This window comes from Larimichthys crocea, chromosome III, assembly GCF_000972845.2.
Source record: "Larimichthys crocea isolate SSNF chromosome III, L_crocea_2.0, whole genome shotgun sequence".
Taxonomy (NCBI): Eukaryota; Metazoa; Chordata; class Actinopteri; family Sciaenidae; genus Larimichthys; species Larimichthys crocea.
In genome coordinates, this window is record NC_040013.1 from 27,316,118 (window position 1) to 27,342,033 (window position 25,916).

The 25,916-nt window shown below is 39.4% G+C and overlaps 5 protein-coding genes across 8 annotated transcripts in view; 3 read left to right on the forward strand and 2 right to left on the reverse strand.

The window, feature by feature from the left end:
- ssbp2a (single stranded DNA binding protein 2a) overlaps positions 1–12,337 on the forward strand; it is a 48,544-nt gene extending 36,207 nt beyond the window's left edge. For 2 of the 3 annotated variants that reach the window (XM_019266159.2, XM_019266160.2), the window contains exons 5-17: positions 4,982–5,071; positions 6,534–6,593; positions 6,708–6,774; positions 7,852–7,922; positions 8,029–8,096; positions 8,483–8,531; positions 8,615–8,650; positions 8,728–8,782; positions 8,870–8,940; positions 9,110–9,188; positions 9,326–9,354; positions 9,471–9,569; positions 10,569–10,598. In XM_019266159.2, coding sequence (XP_019121704.1) covers positions 4,982–5,071; positions 6,534–6,593; positions 6,708–6,774; positions 7,852–7,922; positions 8,029–8,096; positions 8,483–8,531; positions 8,615–8,650; positions 8,728–8,782; positions 8,870–8,940; positions 9,110–9,188; positions 9,326–9,354; positions 9,471–9,569; positions 10,569–10,598 — 804 coding nt within the window. Of the gene's footprint in view, positions 1–4,981; positions 5,072–6,533; positions 6,594–6,707; positions 6,775–7,851; positions 7,923–8,028; positions 8,097–8,482; positions 8,532–8,614; positions 8,651–8,727; positions 8,783–8,869; positions 8,941–9,109; positions 9,189–9,325; positions 9,355–9,470; positions 9,570–10,568 lie in introns of all 3 variants that reach the window. The other variant, XM_027277876.1, reaches the window with a different exon arrangement.
- A 1,657-nt stretch (positions 12,338–13,994) lies between these two features.
- Positions 13,995–16,063, forward strand: LOC104929266 (uncharacterized). Its single transcript, XM_010743736.3, has 6 exons — positions 13,995–14,260; positions 14,917–15,059; positions 15,141–15,208; positions 15,295–15,438; positions 15,548–15,646; positions 15,736–16,063. The coding sequence occupies exons 1-6, from the start codon at positions 14,153–14,155 to the stop codon at positions 15,780–15,782; spliced, it is 609 nt and encodes a 202-aa protein (XP_010742038.1). The 5' UTR covers positions 13,995–14,152; the 3' UTR covers positions 15,783–16,063.
- A 167-nt stretch (positions 16,064–16,230) lies between these two features.
- Positions 16,231–25,022, reverse strand: f2r (coagulation factor II (thrombin) receptor). Its single transcript, XM_010743734.3, has 3 exons — positions 24,813–25,022; positions 22,368–23,571; positions 16,231–16,549 (listed from the first exon to the last, which is right to left on the reverse strand). The coding sequence occupies exons 1-3, from the start codon at positions 24,880–24,882 to the stop codon at positions 16,480–16,482; spliced, it is 1,344 nt and encodes a 447-aa protein (XP_010742036.3). The 5' UTR covers positions 24,883–25,022; the 3' UTR covers positions 16,231–16,479.
- On the forward strand, positions 17,777–19,621 carry LOC104929265 (Saxitoxin and tetrodotoxin-binding protein 1). The gene is made up of 6 exons (XM_010743735.3): positions 17,777–17,902; positions 18,088–18,230; positions 18,334–18,401; positions 18,662–18,790; positions 18,929–19,024; positions 19,120–19,621. Exons 1-6 carry the CDS (start codon positions 17,792–17,794, stop codon positions 19,206–19,208), a joined length of 636 nt encoding a protein of 211 aa, XP_010742037.2. The 5' UTR covers positions 17,777–17,791; the 3' UTR covers positions 19,209–19,621.
- A 180-nt stretch (positions 25,023–25,202) lies between the features above and the next one.
- iqgap2 (IQ motif containing GTPase activating protein 2) overlaps positions 25,203–25,916 on the reverse strand; it is a 31,236-nt gene continuing 30,522 nt past the window's right edge. For both annotated transcript variants that reach the window (XM_019266155.2, XM_019266156.2), the window contains one exon: positions 25,203–25,856. In XM_019266155.2, the coding sequence (XP_019121700.2) occupies positions 25,743–25,856 (114 nt within the window). In that variant the 3' untranslated portion in view covers positions 25,203–25,742. The remainder of the gene's footprint in view (positions 25,857–25,916) is intronic.

The window sequence follows — 25,916 nt, forward strand, 5'->3', positions numbered from 1 at the left end:
ATGGAGAAAGGCTGATTAGGTTGTAAAGTAGGAAACAGTAGTGTAATTGCATTACATTTCAACGTCTCCAGTTTTTGTATTTTCTACAGGCAAATATATCATGCTCTGATCACTTTACATAAAATGTTTTCAGTCTACATGTTTTTTTCGTCATATGAATTAACTCTCTCTTAATTCAGTACTCCAGTATTCCACAGTCGAAGGACGCTTGCTTGATAACATAAAGCAATGCTCGTATATCCTCATTTTAAATGGTTAAATTGCACACATTGCCACAATGTGTGTAGAGTGTGATAGCTGAGGGGTGGCTGAGGTCTTCCTACTCTTTGTTTTAGTCTGCACACATCTGAACCCGTGAAACTCGACCTCAGACTCATGCAAAGCCCTTTTGATGATGAAATATGATAAATTTATTGCACATTTTCACCACCATTCTTTGTTTTAAGTGTATGTTATCTCGGTGCTTTTTTTACCAATCAAGGGAAAAAGTTACAAGACTAGTCACTAGTTATTAACTCTTGGACATCAGAATCTATTTTTGCACGTTTCATCACACACTGATCTTATTTTACCCTCTTTTTGGACATTTTTTCTTTGTTCAGGACAGCGTACATTCGGTGTACTGCACTGTATATCTTGTTGTGTATGTCTGGTATACCGTGGCGTTCTCCTGGAGGGTGGTGGTTTGAATAATTTATGGAACAAATGAGTTTGCCAGGAGATGCAGGTGTTCATCTGAGGACATGCGGGGGCCGTCCCTCTGCCTCAGGTTTCATCACAAACACCTTTTGGTTACAAACGGCAGTAACAAATGTAGGGATCGTAGTATACAGGAAGCCACAAAGAGCAAATGTGGCTTCTCAGATTCTAAAATCAACACTTTTACTCTAGGATTGCTGTAAAATAAAACAGACAAGCAGGAGGGACAGTTGGGCTTGTGTAACGAAAAGCGGTCAAATCATTTTCATCCAAAGGGTTAGGATCAGATGCAAAGGAGAATTTTTGTTCCTTAGCCTCCTTTTAAAATGTTGTTGTTTATGTTGTAATACAGTACAAGAAGAATACGTTAGCTTTCATTTACCAGCTGGGAATTTGTGAATTGTTTGTGAGATAATCTGGGTCTTATAATGAAGCTCACAACTTGCTCTTAAAATGAATTAGCAATCAACTCCCATTAGATCAAGCACAATGGATATTATCAAGAGTACTTGACTGTGTTTAAACGCAGTCAAAAATGTACAAACACTCACTACGCTAGACATTGTTGACACAATAAAGTTAACTATGATCTGGTACATTAATGTGCAAAGCCATCGGCTTAATACCTCTTTGTTGCTCTCACTCGGCCTTGTCAGAAAAGTGTAAACACTGATGTGTGAGAAGTGTAAATGATGAACTAATTAACAGTGTGTAACAATCTGTGTGCTTTTGATGTTTACAAAGGTTAAGTGCTAGAGTATGTTGAGCTTGGCTGTGAATCAGTATTTAAACAGAAGTGGCTTACAGGAATTCATCAAGTCTGATTCAGAGTCATTTACTGTAGTGTAAAAATGACTTCCTGGTCATTTTGCTTTTGTGGCTATTTTGAGCTATTTTCACCACACTTAATTTGGTCACATTACATCAGGTGTAGGAATGAATGGTGGACGTACAGTTAAGAACTTAGTTTAGCTGTTATCCAAAGTTATCTGAGAAATACTAAGTTGTTACCAGCTGAATAAACATGAATTGTTTCCTGAATAATTTTGTATCCTGATCCCAAAGTCAACAGATAAGATAATTAGTGGAACTGAGAGAGTCTGAAGAAGCTTTTTCTGAATATTGAAATAACTGCCAACTCTTCCCAGTCCATACAGATACCAGGTCTTATGAGCCTACAAATCCTTGAGCTCTATCGACTGTTTGCCACCAACACTTTGAATGAGGGCTGATATTGTTATCATACCCATCAGTACAATTGAACTGACTTAATAGATTCTTTTCTTAGTGCTTGAGTGCTGCATAACACAGTTTTCAGGCCCTGTGTGTTAGGGTGTAGTTCAGCTTGTACAGTGATTTATATTACATCCCAACAGATACTGCATCTTTAAAGTCAATGCTTATGTTGTATTTTAGATGTAAAAAATCAGATAATGGTATACAAGCTGAGTTGAGTCTCTCTTTTTTTCCCCCCTTTTTTTTCAATTAAAAGCTGAGCCCCAATTAAACGCAGAGTCCCATTTGCTGGTTTTTATAGAAGTTTTTTGGATGTCTTAAAGCCCAACAGTAGCCCACTTGAGTTCTAAGCTGCTTAGGTTGCACATACAAATATAAAGGTTTCACCACAATTTAACTCTCCGGTTCATTTTACAGTACCAATTAAGTACCAGTATAAATCATTCATATTTTCCAGCATGGCAAACAAGAGACAAGAGAAAGTGGTGACTGCAGTGGTCATAAAGTTTAAATATATATCAAGATCCAGATAGATTGATCTCTCAAGCATAATTTCTTTATAACCCACTGCAGTATAGTTGAACTTATGTATAACTTATGCAAATAAAAAACAAAACAAAAAAAAAAGCTAAACAGACGTAAAATATTTAAGAATTGTAATATGCATTCTCTGTTTTTCGCCATGTTAAAATGCACGCTCAGAATCAGGTTTGTAGCACTATAGACAAAACTTTCTGATTAATATACACATTAATATACATACACTATTAGTACACTATTGGTAAGAAGATACTGCACCATGCCAGGAAATGATCTGGCAAATAAATTTCCTGTAAGCATAACATGTCCATTGACCTCGTTTTTGGCACGGATTTATTAAACAAGATGCGATGTGTTCATTAGTGGGCAAACTTTGTTACCTATATCCAGGTTTTTCTTCTAAGCTGGTGGTAGCTTCATATTAACTGCACAAACACAAGAATGGTATCAATCTTCTTATCTAGAAAGCAGATAAGCCTTTACCTTTAACCGGACTTGTACTATAATAAATATATATTTACATAAATGTCATTATGCAAACCGTATGACTCTCCCAGCTAAGCTGTGTCTTAAGAACAAGCTGGAAAAAAATATATATAACAGGCTTCCTCTTCTCTTTGTGAATCCTTCTCAGTGTGATTCATTCTGTTTTTCTTATCTCATTTAAATCAATCTGATTTGTCATAATCAAGAGAGACTGTCAGTACCAGAGAAGTTAGTGTTGTTCCTAATCTTGTTTTTGTTTTCCGTAGATGGAGGGTGGTGCTGGTTTTGGGGCAGGGATATATCCTGGTGTTTTTTTTGTTTTTTTTTTCTCTTGTTGCTGTATTTGGAAAATGCTGCTTTGTCAGCAGGTCAGGTAGATTTTTTTCCTCCCCCAGTTCTCCTTTTCCTGCACAAACATTAAGTGCGCTCACACATTCATTGCCCCACGCACACACACACATACACACACGTACACACACACACACACACACACACACACACACACACACACACACACACACACACACACACTCATAATCTCTGCTTTGTCCTCTTTTTTCCTCTTTCCGTCCCTCTCTCTCTGTGTGAAGGCAAACTCAGCAGACCTGCAGGCTGCCAGGGAGTAAAGGCATTCTGGGTAATCCAGGGTGCGAGAAGGCAGAGGGAAAGAGAGGGGGGGGGGGACTCACAAAATCACAACACACACTTGATGCTGTGCATGATGTTGTACAGTCAGACCAACACACACACACGCACACACACACAAACCAAATCCAGTCTCTCACCACTGAACCGTGCAGATACAATATCCATCTGTGTCCATCTGCATGTTCATCTGCTGACACAAATACAAGGTCTGTTTGCAGCAGAATATGGAACCAAAAAGCTGCATCCTGTTTCCCGATGCCGAACGATTGGAAGAACGAGGGACGGTTAGGGAATAATGAGGGTGGTGGGGTGGAGTGAAGGAGGATACAGGGGTGTCGTCACTCTGCTTTTATCTCGGCTCTGATTAAACCTTGTTCCTGTCTGACCTAAAAAGTCAGCTGGCGGAAACTTCAGAGACAGTGGGTGAATTTCACTGGGGCTCTTTACACCCAGCCGATGCCTTCAGAGAGAGAAAGAGAGTGAGACGGGAGATCAGAGAAATAGAACAGAGAGTGGGCAGATATACAAAGACACAGGCATGCTGACTTATGTACTCACTGTTCATACATTATCATACGGATGTACCCTCTCCCACACTGCATGTTGTCTGGTCTGTATACCTAATGAGGATGAGGAAAAGGCCTGTGCTGGGTGGGTAACTCCGGGTTAGCCAGTAGTACAATGCCACAGGAAGCAGACAGAGGCTGTGCTGAAATGTGCCACCTCCGCCCGTCTGGGACAAGCACAACAAAAAAACACACAAGGTATAAAAATAAACCTGGGCCAGCATTTCAGGGCATCTGCAGAAACAGGAAATATCCCACTGGAGGGAGAGACAGCAAGTGAGACATGGGGGAAGACCCTTGGAAAGGTGCTGTACTGGCACTGACTGAGCAATGATAATGGAGGATGTACTCAGATACTTTAAAAATAACAATACAGTAATATTCCATTGCAACTAAAAGTCCAGCAATGAAAAGGTTACTTCAGTAAAAGCAGGAATAGGCACTACAAAATAAAATTACAGTACTCATAATTATTGAAAAATAAACTATTTGCTATATGCTTACCAGGATGTTATCGAATAATATTTCATAAACTTATTTACATATATTGTATGTAGAGGAGTACTCTGTATTTTTGAATGGTCTTTCTTGCTTAGTATAAAGTATATATGGAACAAAATACTGTCTGTCAGTCTACTTAGCCAAAAGTAGTAGAACTATACAGTGGTATAAAATAGAAACAATAAAATACTTCAAACTTGTGCTTAAGTACTTTCTACTTTCTGTTGAGCGATGCGGTGTTGACTATCTGTAGAATAGTTTCAGTTGTGATTTTTACTTTGCATGTGTCTGTTTGCATATTTCAGAGTGCTGCAGCTGCTCCAAGCCCCGTCCTTGGGAACCTTCCACCAGGAGAGGGCATGCCAGTGGGGCCAGTCCCTCCAGGATTCTTTCAGGTATGTGGTAAATATAATACTACATACTTTTGTACTTGTCTATTTAACTATTTAATTTATTAAAACTGTTTGTTAAAGGACTGACTCGATGTATGTATGTACAATACCTTTGTAAACATGTATGTTCTATTTCATCTGTGCGTGGGGGCACCGCTGTATGATCCTTAAAACGGAGAGAAAAGAATCTGACAGGAGAGATAAATCTCCCACAAACAAAAAGGCACATATGCAGCTTCAACTCACATCATCTCTGTTCTCCATCAGAAGGACTTTGCCAGTTGTACATTGATTAACCGTCATTATCAGTCAAACTCAGACGCTAGCATCTGACACACAGATCAATAGCCTTCGCATTTCTCAGCTCCACTCTCAAAAAACTCCAACTTTGAGTTTGAGCAGCCTTTTCCATCTCCTTCTGAAGATCAATTGTTCTTTGAAGACAAGCTCTTGTCAAGATATATCAGTTAAAGAATCGCAACAATTTCCAGATTGCCAGTTCCTTATGCAGGTTCCATAAAATTACTTGCATGTGGACTAAATCAGGGAATATCACAGAATTCACAGCAGAATATTGTGATTAACTAAATGATATCAGCAAAACAAATGCAGATCACAATGTACACATGTCCACAAAGATATATCCACATATCTGCCTTATTTATTCCTTAATTTATTTTTTTATTTTGTAACAATGTTCAGCTGTTTGCATTTATTTCTTTGTTTACATTTACATACAAGATCATTATAGTACTACCTGAGATACTGTAGCTGTTTTCCTTTGTTGCATTTTTAGCACAGCTGGGACATGAGAAGAGGGATAATTAAAGAAACGATCCTGATCAAAACAAGTGGACCATTGCTCTCTAGTGGCAATTTAATGTACTGCTTCTCTGCAGACTGCCTTTTCTGACCATAGTGGCATCAGTCCATCAGACATAGCAACAGCATTGCTACTGTCTGTGGTGAGGACAAGTGAAAACCCACTCACAGCTGCAAAAGAGCTTCTCAGACATGCTGCCAAACTGCACACTGTAGTTAACACACAGACTTACATCAGTATTAACAAACCTCATCTTTTATTTTCTCATTCTTTTTCCATAAATCCAATCCAATAAAATTGCGGTCGGCTTCCCGACTCCCGACACTGCTGTCATGGAACTTGTGTTAACTCAACCAGTAGTCGCGGTCAGTTTCCTGTTTTGGAGAGTTGAGAAAACTTCCCATAGTGCTCCATCTAGTTTCTCTTAATCTAATTAATTTCATAAAGTATGTAGAGGTTTCCCTTTAAAATCTCCACTCTGACAGTAGGTGTGTATTGTTTTGCAGTCTTGACATGCAAACTACTCTCCACTACAGCCTTAATGACACAGCGACCCTGAGTGTGTCATGCCGGGGATAGATTGTGTGCACTCTATTTACAACCCTGACTCATTCACCCTGCTTTTGTGCTGTGTTTTGTCAGCCATTCATGTCACCTCGGTACCCTGGAGGACCCAGACCACCCCTCAGATTACCTAATCAGGTAAGAGCCACACTGACACCTGCAGGCAGCAGACAGAACTGTGGACGGTAAAAATGGGCACAGTCTTTGTGACAGTGTTGATAATACTGCCGATGGATTCTCTTTCCTCTGTAGGGACTTGGAGGAGTCCCAGGTAGCCAGCCTATGTTACCCAGTGGGATGGACCCCACAAGACAGCAAGGTACACATAAACACACTGGTATGCACAAACACAGACACAAGATATTACAGCAAGAAGAAGAACACTGGCATTGTTTTATGTATTTTCTGAGGGGCACAGCCTGATCGAGCTTCTGCCATAGCACGGAAATCCCCATGCTGTTAAAAAGAGTCTACATCATTAACAGTTCTGTAAAGTTGTGCCCGGCACAGTGGTACTTTGACCCATATGCTAATCTCAGCATGCTAATATGCTTAGCATGTTAAGTGTTAAATACAGCTCAGGGTAATGGGAACGTCTTTAGTTTTGCAGATATGCTGCCCATAATGAAAGTATTGGATTGACCTTTTGATCACATTAGATGAAATAAAAAGGAATCACCAAAGTTATTTCAGGTCATCCTGTGGGGGGCATGAATGGCTGTTCCAATAAATGTAGTAGGTGTTGAGATATTTAACTCATCATGGGCGCACTAAAGGAGAAGTCAGGAGAAGTAGGATTCTTCCTCTAGAGACCATAAAACCAAAATGGTTTGGTTGTTTGAATCAGGACCAAAGCTGTGGATTGGAGAGCCATACTTCTGGAAAGAATTAAAACACACAACACAAAAAAACACATTAAAGAGCAATACTGTTACACTAGCCAACATATTTCCTCATTACGATGAACTTGGTTGCTGCAGTTTATTCAGAAACAACTGCAGATTGTGGAGCATTCTACCAGAAGATGTTTTATATACTTTGGCTACTTTTGATGAGATCTGAGGATCATGATGCCGCTGCCTTGTTCATCGTAATGAAGGAGATGTCACCCAATGCAACAGTATGGCATCTTTATGTTTTTTAAAATAGTTTTTGGATGACATAGAGGCATAAGCTATATCAGTAAGTGGTTTTGAAACACTAGAGAGTCCAAACAAAGGTGTAAAATACATGAAGCAATAACAGATAAGCCACATGTAATCAAAGAACCGTTCCACTTCTTCCAGCGTGAATCAAGATGACCAAAGTGGCCAACAAGAGAATAAAAATCTCCTGAATGCAGTGCTCTGCAGCAAACTGATGGTTTTAGTTTGACAGTTTTTTTCCTGTATTTCAGGACATCCAAATATGGGAGGACCAATGCAGCGGATGACTCCACCCAGAGGCATGGTACCACTAGGGCCCCAGGTATGGGACAGGAGAATTTGTGGGGATATTTACAAACCATTGTTTCTGATAATTACTCTTTCTTGGGCATAACATTCTGGTGTCTTTTTTGTTTTGTTTTGTTTAGAGCTATGGAGGTGGGATGAGACCACCACTGAATGCCCTGGTTGGTCCTGGGATGCCTGGCATGAACATGTGAGTGGTATTTGCACGCAGTGTAAATGACCTCCCCACATTTCTCTCACTTAAGAGGGACAGCATTAAACCGAGAACATCCTTAATCTCTCACTTCAGTTGATGCTGTCAGCCATTTCCTTTATGTAGTTTTTAATTACAACTTTACTGTGTGTTCTTGGCTCTTAGAAGTCTGGAAGTGGAGCTAGGGGCCAGCTTTCCTCTAAAAAAAAAAGAAAGAAAAAAAAAGAAAAGGGAGACAAATCTTTTTTTTCTATTTGTTGTTCCCATCACCTCTCTTGGGCTACAGAAGAGCTTGTTGTTGCCAACTCTGCCCAAATGAATTGGAAACAAAAAAGCTTGCCAAAAGCTAAAAACTAAAGTGTGTGTATGTGTGTGTTTTCCAGGGGACCTGGTGGGGGTAGACCCTGGCCAAATCCTCCAAACTCCAATTCAGTAAGTGCTCTAACAAAGATCCCCCAAGAGAAAGTTTAACAGTTATTTCATTTCTTTCACGGGTTCTTTCTTATTTTTTGCAGACCCCTTACTCTTCTGCATCTCCAGGAAGTTATGTGGTATGTATGTTTGAGTTTAAACTGTTGCTGTTCGCTATCTGCACAGGCTGTTTTTCATGTTCATGTACGAATTTCAGGGACCTCCAGGAGGAGGGGGGCCACCTGGGACCCCAATAATGCCAAGTCCAGCAGGTAAGCTCTGTGTAAGTGTACCTAATGATGTGGCCAGTTGGTCTATGCTCTTTTATCCTCTTATTGTTTCTCTATTTGTTACGACAGATTCAACCAACTCTGGCGACAACATGTACACAATGATAAACACAGTCCCTCCAGGTGGAAGCCGACCAAACGTGAGACATTCCTCTCTGTATATCACTGTGTGTGTGTGTGTGTGTGTGTGTGTGTGTTTAGGTGTGTGTTTAATGTAAAAAAAAATAGTTTTGTTTTACTTTTTGTTGTTTTCTTAGTCTTAAATTCTGTCGCAGATATATAAATGTCTCCTGTGTGTGCTCTCTTCAGTTCCCTATGGGTGCAGGTGGCGATGGTCCTTTAGGGGGAATGGCTGGAATGGAGCCTCATCACATGAATGGATCATTAGGTACAGGAATAAGTAGCTCGTGCTGCATTGACACTAAATCTCTAGTTATGTTTTTCCCTAATTTGTCAAATAAAGTAAGCAAAATGAGAATAATCATTTAAAAATAGTGATTTGTGTTAATTTCGTACCTCTCTTAGGGTCAGGGGATATGGACAGTCTCCCCAAGGTGAGAGAAGATGTTTACCTAATTTGAATCTCCAGTTTGTAATTGCACTGCATGGGATCTTTTTGAATTTTTTATTACCCCAGTGGTAATGTGTGTATTACATCCTTTTTTTATAGAACTCTCCTGGTAACCTAAGTATGAGTAACCAGCCCGGGACCCCCAGGGAGGATGGAGAGATGGGAGGAAACTTCCTCAACCCTTTTCAGAATGAAAGTGTAAGCCAGTTGTCATAAATATATGAGATGATTAGAGGGATCTAAGTGTAGCACATGTATTTTACTTCCTTGCAGAGAGTTAGCTGACAATCTAGTGAAACAAACTGAAAAAAATAGTAAGTCAACAACCTCAAGCAAGTGCAACAACACAAGACATAGCAGTTGTATTGTCTGCGTCAGCATTTCCCCAACCCGGGCCTAAAAACCTTCTCTTTCTGATGGTCCAAAATGCCTGTGATACAGATGCCTGGTGCTGTGGGCTCACAGTCTGGACAGCCCAGCTAGCAAAGTGAGATAAGATTAGCTAACAGCAGCTGTAAATCACCTAAGGTTGATCTGACACCAGAGAGAAAACATTTTCTTCATAAAATATGACCCATGATGTGCAACTTGCTGTAAATCATTACGGGAGATCGTACCCAGAGCACAAAGTTATATAGTGCATTTATAGCATTTTGCAGGGATTTTTTAAATTAAGGATACTCGTCTATACTGATAGGTAGTTTTGTATGATGACATAAGATAACCATAGTTAGTATGTTTTTTATTCTTTTTTATAATTCCATATGAATTCCATATCAGCTTTTATATATTTTATTATAATTTATTAATGTATTAATAATATAATTTATCATTTTAAGTTTGTGTGACTTTGTGCCAGGTCCGTATTATTCACCTATGTGGGTATGGATGGACCACAGGATTGCCCCCTGGTTAGCTAGGGGAAAGCCAGAAGAATATTTGGTGTCCCTTAGACAGTGTTTCACTCCAGACGAGAAATGTAGTGGTCCCTTGTCCTTAGTGTTATTTGACTTTATACGGTAGTTTATGAAGTGTTTCTGTGTTTTTCTGGGTTGTACTTCTATTCTGGATTTGACCACATGTAAATAAACCTTACGTAAGAATTTATTGTACAGATCCAAGATTTAAAACAAAAATCTTTTCACACATGTTCACTTAGTATTGTATTGCATATTTCTCCCCATCTTATCTCTGCAGTATTCTCCAAACATGACGATGAGCGTGTGAAGGCTTCGGGAGCACGGTTGATCAGTCATTTAGTAAGCCGTGGTGTGGATCGGTGAAAAGCAGAGAGACAGGATGTGATGTCATCTAGGCCAGTGACTCTTCCACCTCACCACCTGCCTAGCCAGGACAGTTGCCGCAGGCTCCGTCCTTCTACTACAGCCCCAACCCCCCCCTCAACCCCACCCTCCATTATTTCTGTCCACGTCTCTTCTCTCCTGTTTCTTCTGTTCTAAGTGCTACATTCATCAGTTCTTCCTCTGCAACTATGAGACTGTACAAAGGAACCAAATTGAAACAACCCGGAGGAGAACTTTGTATATTTGCATACAGTGTGTATGAGACTTTGCACACACTCCAGTTACTGACAGATGTCTCTGCCTTTTGCATCATATCACGCCCAAAAACAAAAGGCCAGACTCCTATTTATCCTAAAGTAAAACATTTTTAAGGATTTAAAGAAATATAGACACTTTTTGATCAATGATGAAATTTAATCTAACTGGAACATCTTTTGTCTTTTTTTTTTTCCGGCAAATTACTTTGTGCATTACTGGAAGATTATTGGAGAGACATCGCAGTCACACTATCATGAAGTTTATTTGCGGCTTGTGCAGATATTTGTTGTCTAGTAATTTGAAGTATTTTCAAATTTTGTGGTTGTCTACAATTTTAAGACCACTAACAATGTGTTTTATGTTTTATACTATCGTTTTTTTTTTCTTCTAATTTTTATCCCCAAACTTGGCCACAAATGTGAAAAATGTGAGATTTTTTTTTCTTCTTCTTCCTCACCTGTATCACATGTTTGGCCTGATGAAGCAAATAAAGTGCAGATCAAAGTCAGCTCTTTGTTCAGACTTTAACCAGAAAGAGTCAGGGTTAGCAGAAAGGCTTCAGAACAGCCTGAAATAGTTCCCTGCATGTTGAATTTGAAGCCACACTGAATGGTTATTGAGATTCTAAAAAGCTTTGTTAAAATGAGACTACGTAACCTTTGTTGAACGGTAGCCACACTTGTGCAAGTGACAATTACAGGATAATGGTATCCAAAACATAGTGCAACAAAGTCATAAAATCAGTGACATGGTTTCGCAAGTGGCTGCATTATAGAGTAATATCTAGCATTTAACATTTAGCAACTAAAACCTGCTGGTCATACCAGACCAAGGAAGAACGTTATTTCTTCTTCCTAAAGTGACATTGTCATTTTACTGTCATCCGGATAAACTGTGATCTCAGTGTGATGTGAAGAATTGGTACAGAACGCTAAAATAAGCTTGTTTTTAATCAATGTTTTAAACTTTTTTCACTGCCCAAGATGTATCATCATGTACAAAAGGTCGATATGCCTGTGAACATTCTCCTTTCCCTTCCCTTACTGCAAAGTGTACAGCTCACAAATGTAGCTCCTCTGTCTTGTATGTGTATTTGATATTATTATTATTTAAAGAAAAATCTGGAGAGAATTATTGCAAACGGGAGGGATGGACTGATAATGCACCATCACAACTGAACAGAGATATTTTATTTTGTTTTTGTGTTAGATTGAAGCCATACGTGGGAGTACAAGAAGATGCATTTGTAAATTGGATCATGTTTTCTGTTTTGTGGCAGTATGTGGGACTCCATTTGTGATGTGTTCATTTTCTCTTTTTTATTCTTGTATTATGTTTTTGTAAATACACAGAGAAGTATTTCATGGGTTTTGAATATGCTAGTATAAAGCTTCTCTTCCCTTAGTCAAAGTGTCAGCTCTTTTTATTGGTTACGACTGTATGTATATGAACATAAATGCACCCCAGGGTGTATTTGAGTGCGTTTGTGGACAATTTAAGGTTACCACAAGTTATGTCCCTCTATTGTACGGCACAGCAGTGCAACAAAGACTGACTGTGATCATGCCAAAGCCATTTTTTTCAACTGAGCTTCAATCCAGGATTACTGGCACTGCCGTGACTGCCGCCCACTTTGTGACAGAACTTTGGGAGCAGTGGTCAAGACAGGTGGGCTTGTTATCAAAAGGTTGCCGGGATTTGACCAGATAAATGTGGGTCTGTCCAGGTTTATTCTGTTACTTTCTAAAGAAGATCATGAACACAAAATTCCTGCAGGTCTGCCTGGCAAGAATGTCTGGATAAATAAAAGTTGTTTTTTTAGAAACAACTTAAAACAGAAGGGACATAAACCAAACCAGAATTAAAGTAGTAGTTTGACTTTTTTGAAAATTCATTTGTTCACTGTCTAAGAGTAAGATGAGAAGATTGATACCACTCTCATGTTTTTCAGTTAAATATAAAACTACAGCCTGCAGGCACTTAGCTTTGCTGACACATAACCCCACAACACAGACAAGACTGTTGCTTTTACACTAACACGAAACATGTTAATTAGATTAGGAGGTTGTTAATGTATTTTGTTAGTTTTGGATAGAGCCCGATTATTCCCTGTTTCCAGCCTTCAGGCTAAACTAACTAACCTGCTGCTGGCTATAGCTTTGTATTTATAATTCATATGTGAAAGTATTATCCAACTCTCCAGTAGAAAGTGAAGAAAATATCTAACTGATCCTTTTAGTAAATGGTCTATTCATGAAGACACAACCTTCCTGGATCCCACCACTTGTTGCCCCCACAGGCCCATTTTCATTGTTGGAGCACAAATCACGGTAGCTGGGGGAATCAGTCTGGTAACAGCCTTTTCACTGATTGATTTACACTGTGGCTGCAATCCAGTGTAAGGCAGTAGAAGAACTTTTTGTCACCTTTAGAGGTCCACTCTTAGTGAAATAAGACCCCACTGTTCTGTAATGCAGCTGTCACATTATTATACCCAGCAATGAGACGGGTCAAAAGAAGAAAGTTTGAGTAAACAGCACAGTCAGCACTACAATTCTTGGAACTGACTCACTGCCTGCAAAACTCACAACCCCATTCATGTCAACACCGCTTATCGATTGTTTTTGCATATGCACGTCGCAGACTATGTGATCTTTGCATATTGCATGAGTGTGTCTCTCTCTTTCTTTCCTCAAACACACAACAGACAGAGACTACTATCACCCACAGAAGGAATAATTCATCCTGCACAGCAGAAAACAGTAGGTAGGGAACCTTTGGCAGAAGCACAAAGACGACCACAGTATTTCTCTCGTATTACACTATGATATAGCATTAGAAATTGGCATTATTGCACACAAACATCCAATAAACATTTATGTATGAAATAATTATTTCTATCTTTTGCACCAGAAAACCAAATAGAGGACTGATCTGCAAATATTGTGTATCTCTAGCAATGTCAACAACCTCTGGTGTCTCTGGGGGCAGAGAGCCCTTTGAACCATTAATCACACACTCCCACCATTATACAATCACAAACATACTGTAGTCCGCCCATTTGCCAAGTCACCCCCCAAACTCTCTCACTCACCCTACCTTATTTATGTAACTGCCCTCAGTTAGTCTTCACGGTGGCCTTCCTGCAGGAGTAGAGTTGTCCTGTCCTTGTTGTGGTGTCCAGTTGGTGTTCAATTGGCTGTCATTTCACTTCTAACCATGTCTGTTCAGTTTTGTTTAGCTTTGCTGGCTCTCTCCGCTCTGACTGCTGCATCTGACTCCCCAGACTGTGCTGAGCTGCTTAAACCCCTGGAGGATCGAAGCAAGGTATGGCATCTCGGGATAAAGCAGAACTGAGGCATCTTTATTTTTTACTTTTTACTTTATTTGGTTTTGCATTAGTAAATTTAACCTAATTACAATTTACATTATTTTTGTTTGTCAACACAAAAAGCAAAAACTTTTTTTGGTGATGTGTTCATGAAGCCCCAACATCTCGGGCTTTAGAGCCACAATTATCCACAAGTTATGTTTTCAGAAAAATAAAAAAATCAAGAAATCAAATATCTGAAGAAAAAACAATAGGTGTGCAATGTAAGTTCAGAAGTGTAGTTGCAATAAAGTTTAGCAGGCAACTTTGACATCTCAAATGTTGGAGTTTATCAGAAGGACTAACAAAGGAACATTCAGGTGATTAAATGTTCACTATGACTGATTCCCAACCGAAAGAAAATCTACAGTAAAAACAATACATCAGGCTTTAATAAACAGCTATTAGTCATATCAATTGTAAGAAATTTGAAGGTTAGACTAAATATCGGGCATATTTTTAAAATGTACCCTACACTGCCTTAAATGGATCTCACTCCACAAAACCAAGAGGATTGTTAGATTTGTGCTCCAAAGTTTTTTCACCATGTTATTTTTATTTCAGCACAGATTTGCTAGAAACAGGAGTCTTAATTTTGCACATCTGTGTCTAGGTGGCTGGAAAGTGGATATTCTATGTTGGAACATCAGACAATAAAGAGGCCTTGAAGGACCTTAAAACCATCAACAGCTCCTGGATTGAACTCTCGCCCATACCTGATAGTGATGATATGACCCTTCGCTGGAGAGATAAAATGTAACTATTAATCTTTTGAATGTTAAGATTTTAAAACTTTTAATGCATAAGACATATATTATGTTCACCTCTCCTTAAAAGGATGGATGGAAAATGTCATTATGGAGGCGTTAATTCCACCTTCTCAGAGAACTCAACCAGGGTGACATGTAAGTAAATACATTACATTATTAAATATGCTTATTAAAAATGGTCTAAGTGCGTAACTAAGCGTTCTTCTGTTTATGTCTAATAGTTCACTTTAACTCCTCCAAACATGAGCATGTTGGAAAGCACCTGGTGACCTGCCCTGACTGCATCCTCTGGACAGACTTACAGACCTCAGTGTGCGATGGCAAAGAAGAGGAAGCCAGAAAAAGCAGAAACCTCTACCTCTTCAGTGAGTTTGCAGTTCTCTCCTCTGTGTAAAAGTTGTATTGATTATTTACCTCATAGATGTTTTGATTAGTTAACTGAGATCACTTTTCCCTCATCTCCCTGCCCTGCAGCAAAGTCTGGGACACTGGATGATTCTCACCTGGAAGATTTCAAGAAACAGGCTGCGTGCCTCAACTTCCCACCAGATTTCTTCTTTCCACAAACCACGGGTAAAGTATTGTGGTTCAGCCACATTTACCACTACACACATGTAACAGTGACGAAATATGTGTAACTTGATTTCCTGCTTCTGTTTCAGACCTGTGCCCCGACGACACAGATGCGAAGAACGAAGAAGAACAATAGAGAATGTGTCACCTGCACCTAAAATCTATTCTGAGATCTGAAGTTACTCAAATTTGTATTCAACATCCATGTGTGTATCACAGATGTCTTGATAGATGTGAAGAGAACACCTTTTTTTTAATCATGCAGGGGGGGGTGACACAAGAGGGATTATAGCTTTTTTGAGTTTGTCTTGTAAAATCAAAGAGCTACTTACCTGTTCAGTTTAGTCATCGTGCAGACTTTATGTTTTCAGTTGATTGCTGTGTTAAAGACGAGCGAATAAACTGATTTAACATTGACTGTCAGAGTGATGACTCATAATGGAGACCATTTAAATGTCTTTTTTTGATTTCATACAATATGAAAGACTGCATGTTTACATACCTATATTTCGCATAATGCAATCTATTTATACATCCTGGCTCTAGATTTATATATCTACTAAGTAACTTCCAGTGAACCTCCAGTTTTATTGTTTTATTTGGATCAGAACTGCAGCTATTCTTCCTGGGGTCCGACATATAATACAGTACAAGACAAAATTTAAAAGTGCAGTGATTTATGCAAAACATTTCCCAACACATGCTGCATATGTAGTTAAAGACGGAGGTACTAAGCAGAGCTATGGACTGTGGATTCTTGTTCTACCTCAGCACTATTCTTTTCATGTTGTTTACTTGTCAGCGGGCCCCTTGAAGGATGGCGAGCAATAGTTTTACAAGGCTGTGAGAAACTTCTGCTGGGCAGCTCTTTCAGAAGTTGACTCGCATTGTCTGGTGATTTCCCTGAAAGGAGAGAAAGATGGTGGCTTTTCACTTTTTGGTAACTTCCTCACACTTCATTTCACCAGACTCACTTTTAACAATCATGTGTCCAAAAACATTTACTGCTAAATGAAAACACGGCTTGAGATTCTCCTAAACTAATAAAAAATAAAACAAGTTTTTATTTTCCTCTTTTTTTTTTTACTATACTATTATCAATATACATCAATAAAGAGTGAAACTCACATACCACACAGAGATTCCATGTAAATGATTGCATATACTGTATAGTACTTCATATATAAGTTACAACATTTTATTTACTTTATTTACTGTCCAAAACTGAGCAAAAACACAAACTAATAAAACATGAAACACATTGCAACACAAAATGTGCTTTCAATCTTTGCTCGAGTAAACTTTCTCTCTTTTGCAGACCAAACCTTTTTAGATATTAGACAAAGAGACATAATTGGTATTTTCAGTATTGACAAAGAGTATTTTGCAAATGATCTCTGAACACAGTGATGCACAGAGTGTGTTTGTGAAGCACTCTGAACTTTCACTCGAGCTTCGTTACACAAGTCCCTGACTGGTTCTATGTTTCATCATGGGAAGCATATGAAGTATGCTGTGGCATGGTGACTAACATGCCATATCTGAAGTATTATAAGTAATGATTTATCCCCTCTACAGAAAAAACTAAGAGTACAACCAGTTGCTCAACTGTTTCCTTAAAAAAAAAAAGGACACAGTACATATTATGTAAGCTTGCACCTGCCCGGGAGAAACAAAAAGTTACTTGATGTCAAGCAAATGTACATCTTGTGTTTTCAATGATTTAACAAATAAAATCAGTTTGTGGAAATATTTGAATTTGAAGCTGTTGTTGTTTTTGAAATGAGATATGAGGACAGAAGAGGAGACGGTTTCTGTGTTTGTGTGTGACTCTGAGCAGGGGGGCGTCACATATTGAAAGATGCAGGGGTCTATTCAGACTCTGCCAGCTGGCTGTTATGTAACAGGAGAAAAGAAATAGGACACAAGCCCTCGCTGAGTGGATGTGAAAGAGTCCTTCCCTGCAGGAGAAGGTGTGTGTGTGTGTGTGTGTGTGTGTGTGTGTGTGTGTGTGTGTGTGTGTGTGTGTGTGTGTGTGGCCCAGCCCACTGTTACACAACACTTTCCCTGGTTCCTTTGAGGAGGCTTTAGCTGGCAGGATCCCTGACATTAGTGTTGCTCTCTGGCTGCCTGCTGTCTCGAGCCATGGCTGCACAGCTGGTTGTTGCTCTGCTGGCTCTCACCTCCCTGGGTGCTGCATCTGAACCGGACTGTAAAGAGCTGGTTAAGCCGCTGGTACTGGACAGCCACAGCCCTGTGAGTATTAGTGATCTTTTGTTATGTGAGGAGGCTTTTAAGCACAGTGATATGTGTTAATATAACTTGAATTGCTGAGTTTGAATCTGAGGATGGGGATGCTGAAAGCCCTTTTTTGAGTAGAATACTCATGTTACACACACTCTGGATGACTGGTGGATGTCTTGTCTCTGTGTTTGTGTCAGATCTATGGGAAGTGGGTGCTCCACGTGGGGTCATGGGACCAGCCTGGTTTGAAGAATGACCTGGTGTCGGTGAACAGCTCCTGGGTGGAACTGTCAGCTTCCTCAGACAGCGGAGTTCTCACCATCTTCTGGGCTGATCGCTTGTAAATACACTAATGACTCCAAATGATTGATCGTATTACGTTAACTCATGTCTAAGCTGTCTCTCATAGTTTACTACTTTTTAACTGTTCTTTCCTCTAACAGAAGTGAAGATAAATGCCTTCAGGGTATAGCCAACGCCACCATTTCAGGAATGACCAGTCACACCACGTGTATGTATCTTGAAATATTCAGTGTTTTTCTATTAATATTACATTTCCGTGCTGTGTAACGTTTTGTGAGTGATGCATGCAGCCAAAGCACATTACCTAAGTGTAGGTGGATTTCATAAGAAAACACGCAAGGCTCCAAATACTGTATCTAGAGTATTTTTTTCTTCTTTTGAACGAACGTATGAAAATTAAAAACTCATGCTCGCAGTAAGTCACTCTGCACTTGTTTTAATAAGCCTCGTTTTCCTGATGTTTCACAGTCAATATCAATGGTCACACTTCATATCATGATGGGAAGTACTACGAGACCTGCTCTGACTGCCTCCTTTCCGAAGACACGACCCTCCTCCCTGATGGAAAGTCAAAGGGACGATACCTTTTCCTCTTTAGTAAGGCGATTTTTGTTGTTCCATTGCTAGTTTTGTAAAAATACACAGTTTTTGGTCAGCAGTTTGAGTCCGGTGGGTACTTTGTGTTCTCCCCAACCTAACCCTCCCTGGTTTATTTCTCTGGCTGCTCTTCTAAAGCACGGACCGGTGCTCTGGAGCCATCTGAGTTAGAGACCTTCAAGAAGCAGGCAGAGTGTCTTAAATTTCTCCCAGAGTATCATTTTGGAGGCACAGGTCAGCCATTCAACTTTGTTTCCTCCCAGTTAAAATAACTATAGTAAATATTCTTCCTGCTACTTTCCTCACTAACCGTTTTTCTCTTATTTCAGAACTGTGTCCAGATGACAGGGAAACTGCTTCACCTGCTGCTGAGAATACAGAGACTGATCAAAGTGATGCTGAGCCTTCTACAAAGTAAAGCAGAGCACAGAGGTGTCATAACCCTGTGAACAGTCTGCTGCACGCACCCAAACACATCCAGCTTAACATGTACTAAAAAGTGTTGTAATGTGATCTGCATGTGCATTGATAAAAAAAAAAAATTGTACTGTGAAATAACTTGTCGTTTATCACCATCCAACAGTGATAAGTTCTAGGCCTGCTGCTGCTGTGTCATGTTAGATCTGTACTCAGTCGTGTGTTACTGTCTCTTTGCCTGTTTTAGTTCAGGAAATGTGAAATCTAAATATCTCGTTGCATATTCTGGCAGGTACAGTAAAAAAATCCACTTAAATTCCTCCTTTAAATCAGTTTAACAATCTGAAAATAGTCGAGTGTGTGAACTGTTCTCGAATGGTTGTGTGAGGTCAATAAAGCAGCTTTCAGTCCCCATCTGTACCGTGTTCTAGTCCTTTATTTCTACCATTATTCAGAAAAACTGTTTGAGCTCCAACATTTTTTTTTTTCAAATACAAAAGCAGATGCCAGATACTCTGCTGACCCATATGTCAAAATTATACGCTACACTCAAACTACTACAGCTCTCCTCAAATGCACCGCTTTTCCCAGAAACCTCGACAAAGGCTGTTGCTGGGTAACGTCACTGTCAGGGGGAGAAAGAAAGACGTCAAACTTTTAAATTGTCGCCACAAGGACTCCACACAGACCCACGGGGAAACAACCTTCGTTCTACTGAAGAAAGGACCCTTTTTAAATGTCTCAACAGCCTCAGCAGATGAATTGTGGCACTTTGCCTGAGTTCGTTCAGGGGCAGCAGTGTTGGCAACAGAGGACTGTTCAGCTGGCCATTCAGTGCTGAGTAAAAGAAATCTGCATGGCTCTGCAAGGTCATTAAAAACCTTCACTGGTGCATCTGAGCATGTAGAAACCCTCCTCCTCCTCCTCCATATAAGTACTTGCACAACAGCTTTTTTTTTTTTGAAACCCCAGTGAGAAAATGAATCAGCGTTAGATGTTTTTCTGTTGCAGCTTCAGCAACATCATCTGCAGTGCTGCTGCTTTCCCTCTTCCATCTATCTCATCTTCATCCCTCTGTCTGAACCATGGCTCTGTCTGCTGTTGTATTTCTATTGGCTCTCAGTTCTCTCACTGCTGCAACTGCACCTGACTGTAAGGACCTGGTCAAACCTTTTATGCCAGAGGATCCCAAACTGGTAAGTTGTGCTTTTTTTATATATTTATCCAATTGGTAATTTGATTTATTTTACTTAAATCTGATCTTTTTATGTGAAGATTTTTGGAAAATGGGTGTATGTGATGGGAGCTGGTGACCCCAAGCCATACCACAAGGCACTGGAGTCTCTGAAAAGCTCTTGGATAGAATTGTCTCCAACATCGGACAGTCAAATTGTGACATTACGTTGGGGAGACCACTGCTTGTGAGTTTAATTTACTTAAATATGTTAGGAATCATCCGATAAATAGAGTTTGTAACATGAAATTGAGTTTGTGAAAACAAAACTGTGTCACAACATCCTTGTTTCGCAGTAATCGGTGTGTCTCGGGGGAGGTAAATGCTACAGTCTCAGGACTTGCCACCACATTTCGCAGTAAGTGAACATCAGACAAGTGTTGTATAGATTAACACATGAGAAGAGATAAAGCAGCTGATGTCTTTAGCATGATATTTCAGCACAAATAAGAGCATACATCAGATTTCCATAATATTGCATAGTAATCAGCTACTCTGATTCAATTTTTAAAGAAAATCTCTCAGACCACAAAGGACATATTCTACAGACTTGCTCGGACTGCCTGCTGTGGACAGACACCTTCCGAAATGGGGACACCACTGGCAGATACATCCTGCAGTTCAGTAAGTTTTGTCATCAGTTTCAATCCAGTTGGGTCAGAGTTTTAAATGTAGTAAGTCATTTTAAAATATCCCTTCTCTTTCAGCAAGAGCAGGAAAAATAGATCCCAAAGATGTTGAAATTTTCAAGAAACAAATTGGGTGTCTGAACTTTCCAGAGAACTTCCACAGCTACGATGGTAAAACAGGTCAGTAACTCTTCTGTAACCCATAAAGATTGTCGCTAAAAACAAGGTCTTTACTGGATGCTATAACTCACACAAGTTGCCACAAGGTGGAGATGTTGTAATGTGAAATGCAACATTTAAATATGATTATACACGATGTCCTTATGCAGCAGACTTCATTAGTTCTGGAGTCATTCCCTGAAGTACAATGCACATGGCCAGGAAATGGAAATGAAGCCAATATTCTCCATGATGCTCAGGGAATATTTGCTCTCCTATGTTCATCATGTTTTTTTTTTTTTTGCTTTCCTGTGTTTCAGAGCTGTGCCCTCACGACGAAGACACTACAGAGTGAGCAGCAATACAAAAGGAAGAGATACAGCAACATTTGAATTAAGCAAAAAATATGTATAATTTAGTAGGTTTGTTTTGATTGAATTATATATGATTTAGCAATTTTTTTTCTATTTACACACACGTTTTTGTCCTCATGAGTGCCATGAGTGATTTTACATATTTACTTATAAAAACTTGTAACAGATGATGATATACTGAATTGCATTATGAAAATTGTGGTGTCAAAAATGATGATATACTGAATTGCATTATGAAAATTGTGGTGTCAAAACGGTTGTTTCTGTCTTGCATGCATCTACATCACATGTAATGTTTTTTTTTTCAGATTAAAAATGGTTATTGTTATTATTATTGTTATTATTATTATTATTGTTATTATTATTATTATCGTTATTAAGCATACCTAAGTGTTTCATTCTTATAAGAAGTCAACAAAAAATCTGAAAAGTAAGGCAGACAATTTTCCTCTATGCTGACCGTGAAACAAATTCAAGATAGCACACACTGTCATCCCGTCATAGTGGATATATTTCAAGATTACAAAATAATAAAAAGGAAATTGTTTTTTTAATGTAAACAATAATATATATCCAATAAGCTAATTTAAATGCAAATAAATCCAGCACTACTATGCACTGGACACACTGATCCAACCCAAGTATTTCCTTAGTAAGGATTTAAATACACATTGACTCTGATGTGTCAAACTGTGTGAATGTGTGCGAGTTTAAAGAGTATCTCAGAGGCAGTCTCTTCATGTCCATGTAGTTAAGCCACCAACCTGCTGTAATGAGTTTGAACACTCTCCATTTTGCATGGCTTGTTGCTGTCTGTCCACCCGCTGGTTCTTGTACTTTGCGTTCCTGAGCTGCTCTCTGCTTGTGTCAGTCGCCTACATCTGAGCAGTGCTGCCACCTGCTTCTGGCACTGAGAGGAGCCAAAGTAATAGAGGACTGGATCCAGACAGCAGCTGAGACTGCCTACACACATGGAGAGCAGGTACGCCTGGTAGGAACTGTCACTGGACTTGTGGGACAGCTGAACATAGTGAACCATGAGAATGACGTTGGTGGGGGTAAAGCAGATCACAAACACCACCAGTACAACCACGGCCATCACTACTGCTCGAGTCTTCCTGGAGCGGTTCTCCACATTGGCTGCAGCCAGAGCTTGAATAATACGTACGTAACAGACAACAGTGAAGATTAGAGGGATGAAGAAGAAGACAGAGGAGTAGATGGGGAAGAAGTAAAGATAGTACGTTTGTAGGTCTTCCACATCCTGCACATCATGGCAGGTGGTGATGCCCAGGTCTGACAAATACATGGTTTGCCCAGAGATCAGGAGAGGGGATACTCCTCCAAGGGCTAACAGCCACATGGCAGCACACACAGCTGAAGCAGTCTGAGGGCTGCGCCACATCAGGGAGTTTATCGGGTAAACGACAGCCAGAAAACGGTCAATGCTGATACATGTGATGAGTAGGACAGAACAATACATGTTGCAGTAGAAAGCTGCCGTGACAACTCTGCACATGAAGGAACCATAGATCCAATTATTGCCATGGTAATGGTAGGCGATTTTGAATGGAAGGAGCAGGCCGAACAGCAGGTCAGCACAGGCCAGGTTCAGCATGTAGATCACCGCTGGTTTTCTGGGTCTGATGTGATGCACAAACATCACCATGGCAACAAGGTTGAGCGGCACGCTGATGATGAAGACCAGGGTGTAAATGGATGGGACGAAGCTTGTTGCCAGGCGACCCTGGAGAAAACTTTTAGCTTCCTCTGAGACAAAATAACGCTTCTGAGGATGGTGGTGTGGGCCGTGGGAGCCATGCTTTTTTACGTGCTCCTGCTCTGACCCCGAGCCAGATCCGCCGTCATCCGGTAAACTGTCTAACACAGACAGGTCAAGATAGTCTACAGGCTCATCAGTGACCATTACGAAGTGACCAGAGAAAGTCCTTGGGAGGAGCACTGAGCCTTTGAAGAGGAAGAGAAACAGAATACATCAGTGTTTTTTCCATGCGACTCATTCTTAGGTACCCAAGGTTACAGAATTTTAAGAGATCTCTCTGAACGGTCTTACACTGGATAATCTAGAGTACAGACCTCACTGTGAACAGTTAGTTCTCCATCCATCAAGTCCTAACCTAATGAGGCAGCTGGACTCACATGAGAATCCATCTTGCCAAGCTTTAGGCTATGCATTTTTGTCCAAATACAATGGTTATGGACCAACCAGCATCTGGCAGCTAGGTGTGTTTGAAAATATGTGTGAGAAATGACAATGACAATTGCAGCTGCTTCATAGGTTATAGGCATAGATGTTGCCAGCATCTATGACTGGTTTTAGTAGGTGTTTGTCTATGTTATGGTTCATTGATCTGATTGGTTAAAGTTCACCTGTGGGATGGTTCATCCAAATACCTGGCTTATTTTTTTTGACAGTCTAACCTTTAAGAAGGCTTCCCAGATGGTTCTGTGTAACAAACCATCTGGCACAATCAGGTTAGATAAGTTCAGAAATAAGTGAGAAATTGTGGTGTTGTTTTTGTTTTATTTATTTTTGCAATTGACTTTTTTTTTTTACTTTTTAGAAATATATAATGCATACAACATAAAAGGGTTAATACACGTTTTAAACTGATGACTGGTTATAACTTTGTACTAATAATGTAGTAAACTTAAAAATACAAGTAAAAGTTCTGCCTCCAAATAGTGTACTACAGTATTCTCTGCAAAATGTACTTTTATTTTATATATACAAGCTAATTATGTTTTGTTAACCTGCAAATTAACTTCACCAACAAATCATTATAGTGGATTAAATGTAGCATGAACTCTAATTACTCAAGTAAAATACAAGTACCTCTGAAGTGTACTTGTACTAAATGTACAGAGTTATTTTCTACCAGTGTTACTGGCACATTCTTCAGTTTCATTTATCCAGACATGTTGCAACAGTGAACTAATTCCTGCATAAAAAGCATTTAAATAAATAAATAAATAAAAATAAATAAACTGGAGCTACAGTGTTGTTCAGCTGACAGCACTGTTTAAACAGGAGATGCCACATAAAAGTGGCGATTATAATAGCGTAAATGTTATCCAATCCTGCATTTGTAAAAAAACAAGCACAAGAACAAGCCTGTATAAAGTATGGTCAAATGAACAACAACAACAAGTTTTACACAAAGTTAATGGTGACGAAGGAAACTTACCATTTTGGGAGGTGAGTGCTGAGCTGTGAAGAGAGAAAAACACCAACAAACCTACAGTCACGTAAACCATGGCTTTACTGGAATATCCTCCAAATGTTTTAAACCTACAAATGTGTTGAAATGATCCGTTTGCCAAAGGGGTTACTGAAGTGTTTTTCCTGCCAGCATAAACGTGTTATTACAGACCAGTGTGGATACTCCGCCTCCTGCTTAATGCTCATCTCCTCCCCATTACAGTGAAAATAATATGTGACCTTGATCTGCAGACGAAAATATTTTTCCCCTCAGTTGTTGTTGCTACAAATATGTTAAAGAAGGGATGAATAAAATAATACTGATGATATGGATGACAGAACAAATAACTGCAGACGTGTAATTTAATGCACATTGTTCAAAGATTAGAAATCATTTATTTACTGATAATACATATTAAAAATACATTGTGTGTAGTTTTTAAAATGTTTTAATGTTTTATTAATTAAAATGTTTCTTTAAACACTTTAATTAAAAAAGGCACTGGTCATGCAGGCCGCCTGGTAAGTTGCTCCATTTCTGAACTAATCGACAGCAGGCCCACTGCTTCCTCTGAAACTTTAAATCAAAGTGTCAACATGCAAGTTAACAATAACTGTGTTTCCAGTGTGTCTTGTGCATCTTTTACATACAAAACATGAATACCATTACAATTTAATTCTTAAAAATACATTACATTTACAATCACCATGTGGAAAAATACAAGTAACATTTAGTTGGACTATAACAACATTTCATTTTGGTGTGATCCATCAAATTACAAATCAGATGAAACAAAACACTGCTCTACACCATCTCATGTTTTATGACTAGATTCATTTTGTACTGTCAGAAGGCACAGTCTGTTTCTCCCCTGCACTCCGGTTACTTTCTCCACCTTGTTTTGTTTTTTTTTGCTCATTTTCCATAGAACTTTTTGTTTAGGAGGAAGATGAGTAAATTAACGTTGACTTTGGCTTTGTCAAACATCTTCATCACGGCCACACCTTCGTACTGCAGCTGCAGGAGGTCCTGGACACAAAATAAAAAAAACGCTGCATGTTAACTTTTCAAGGTTTGGGTAAAGTTTAC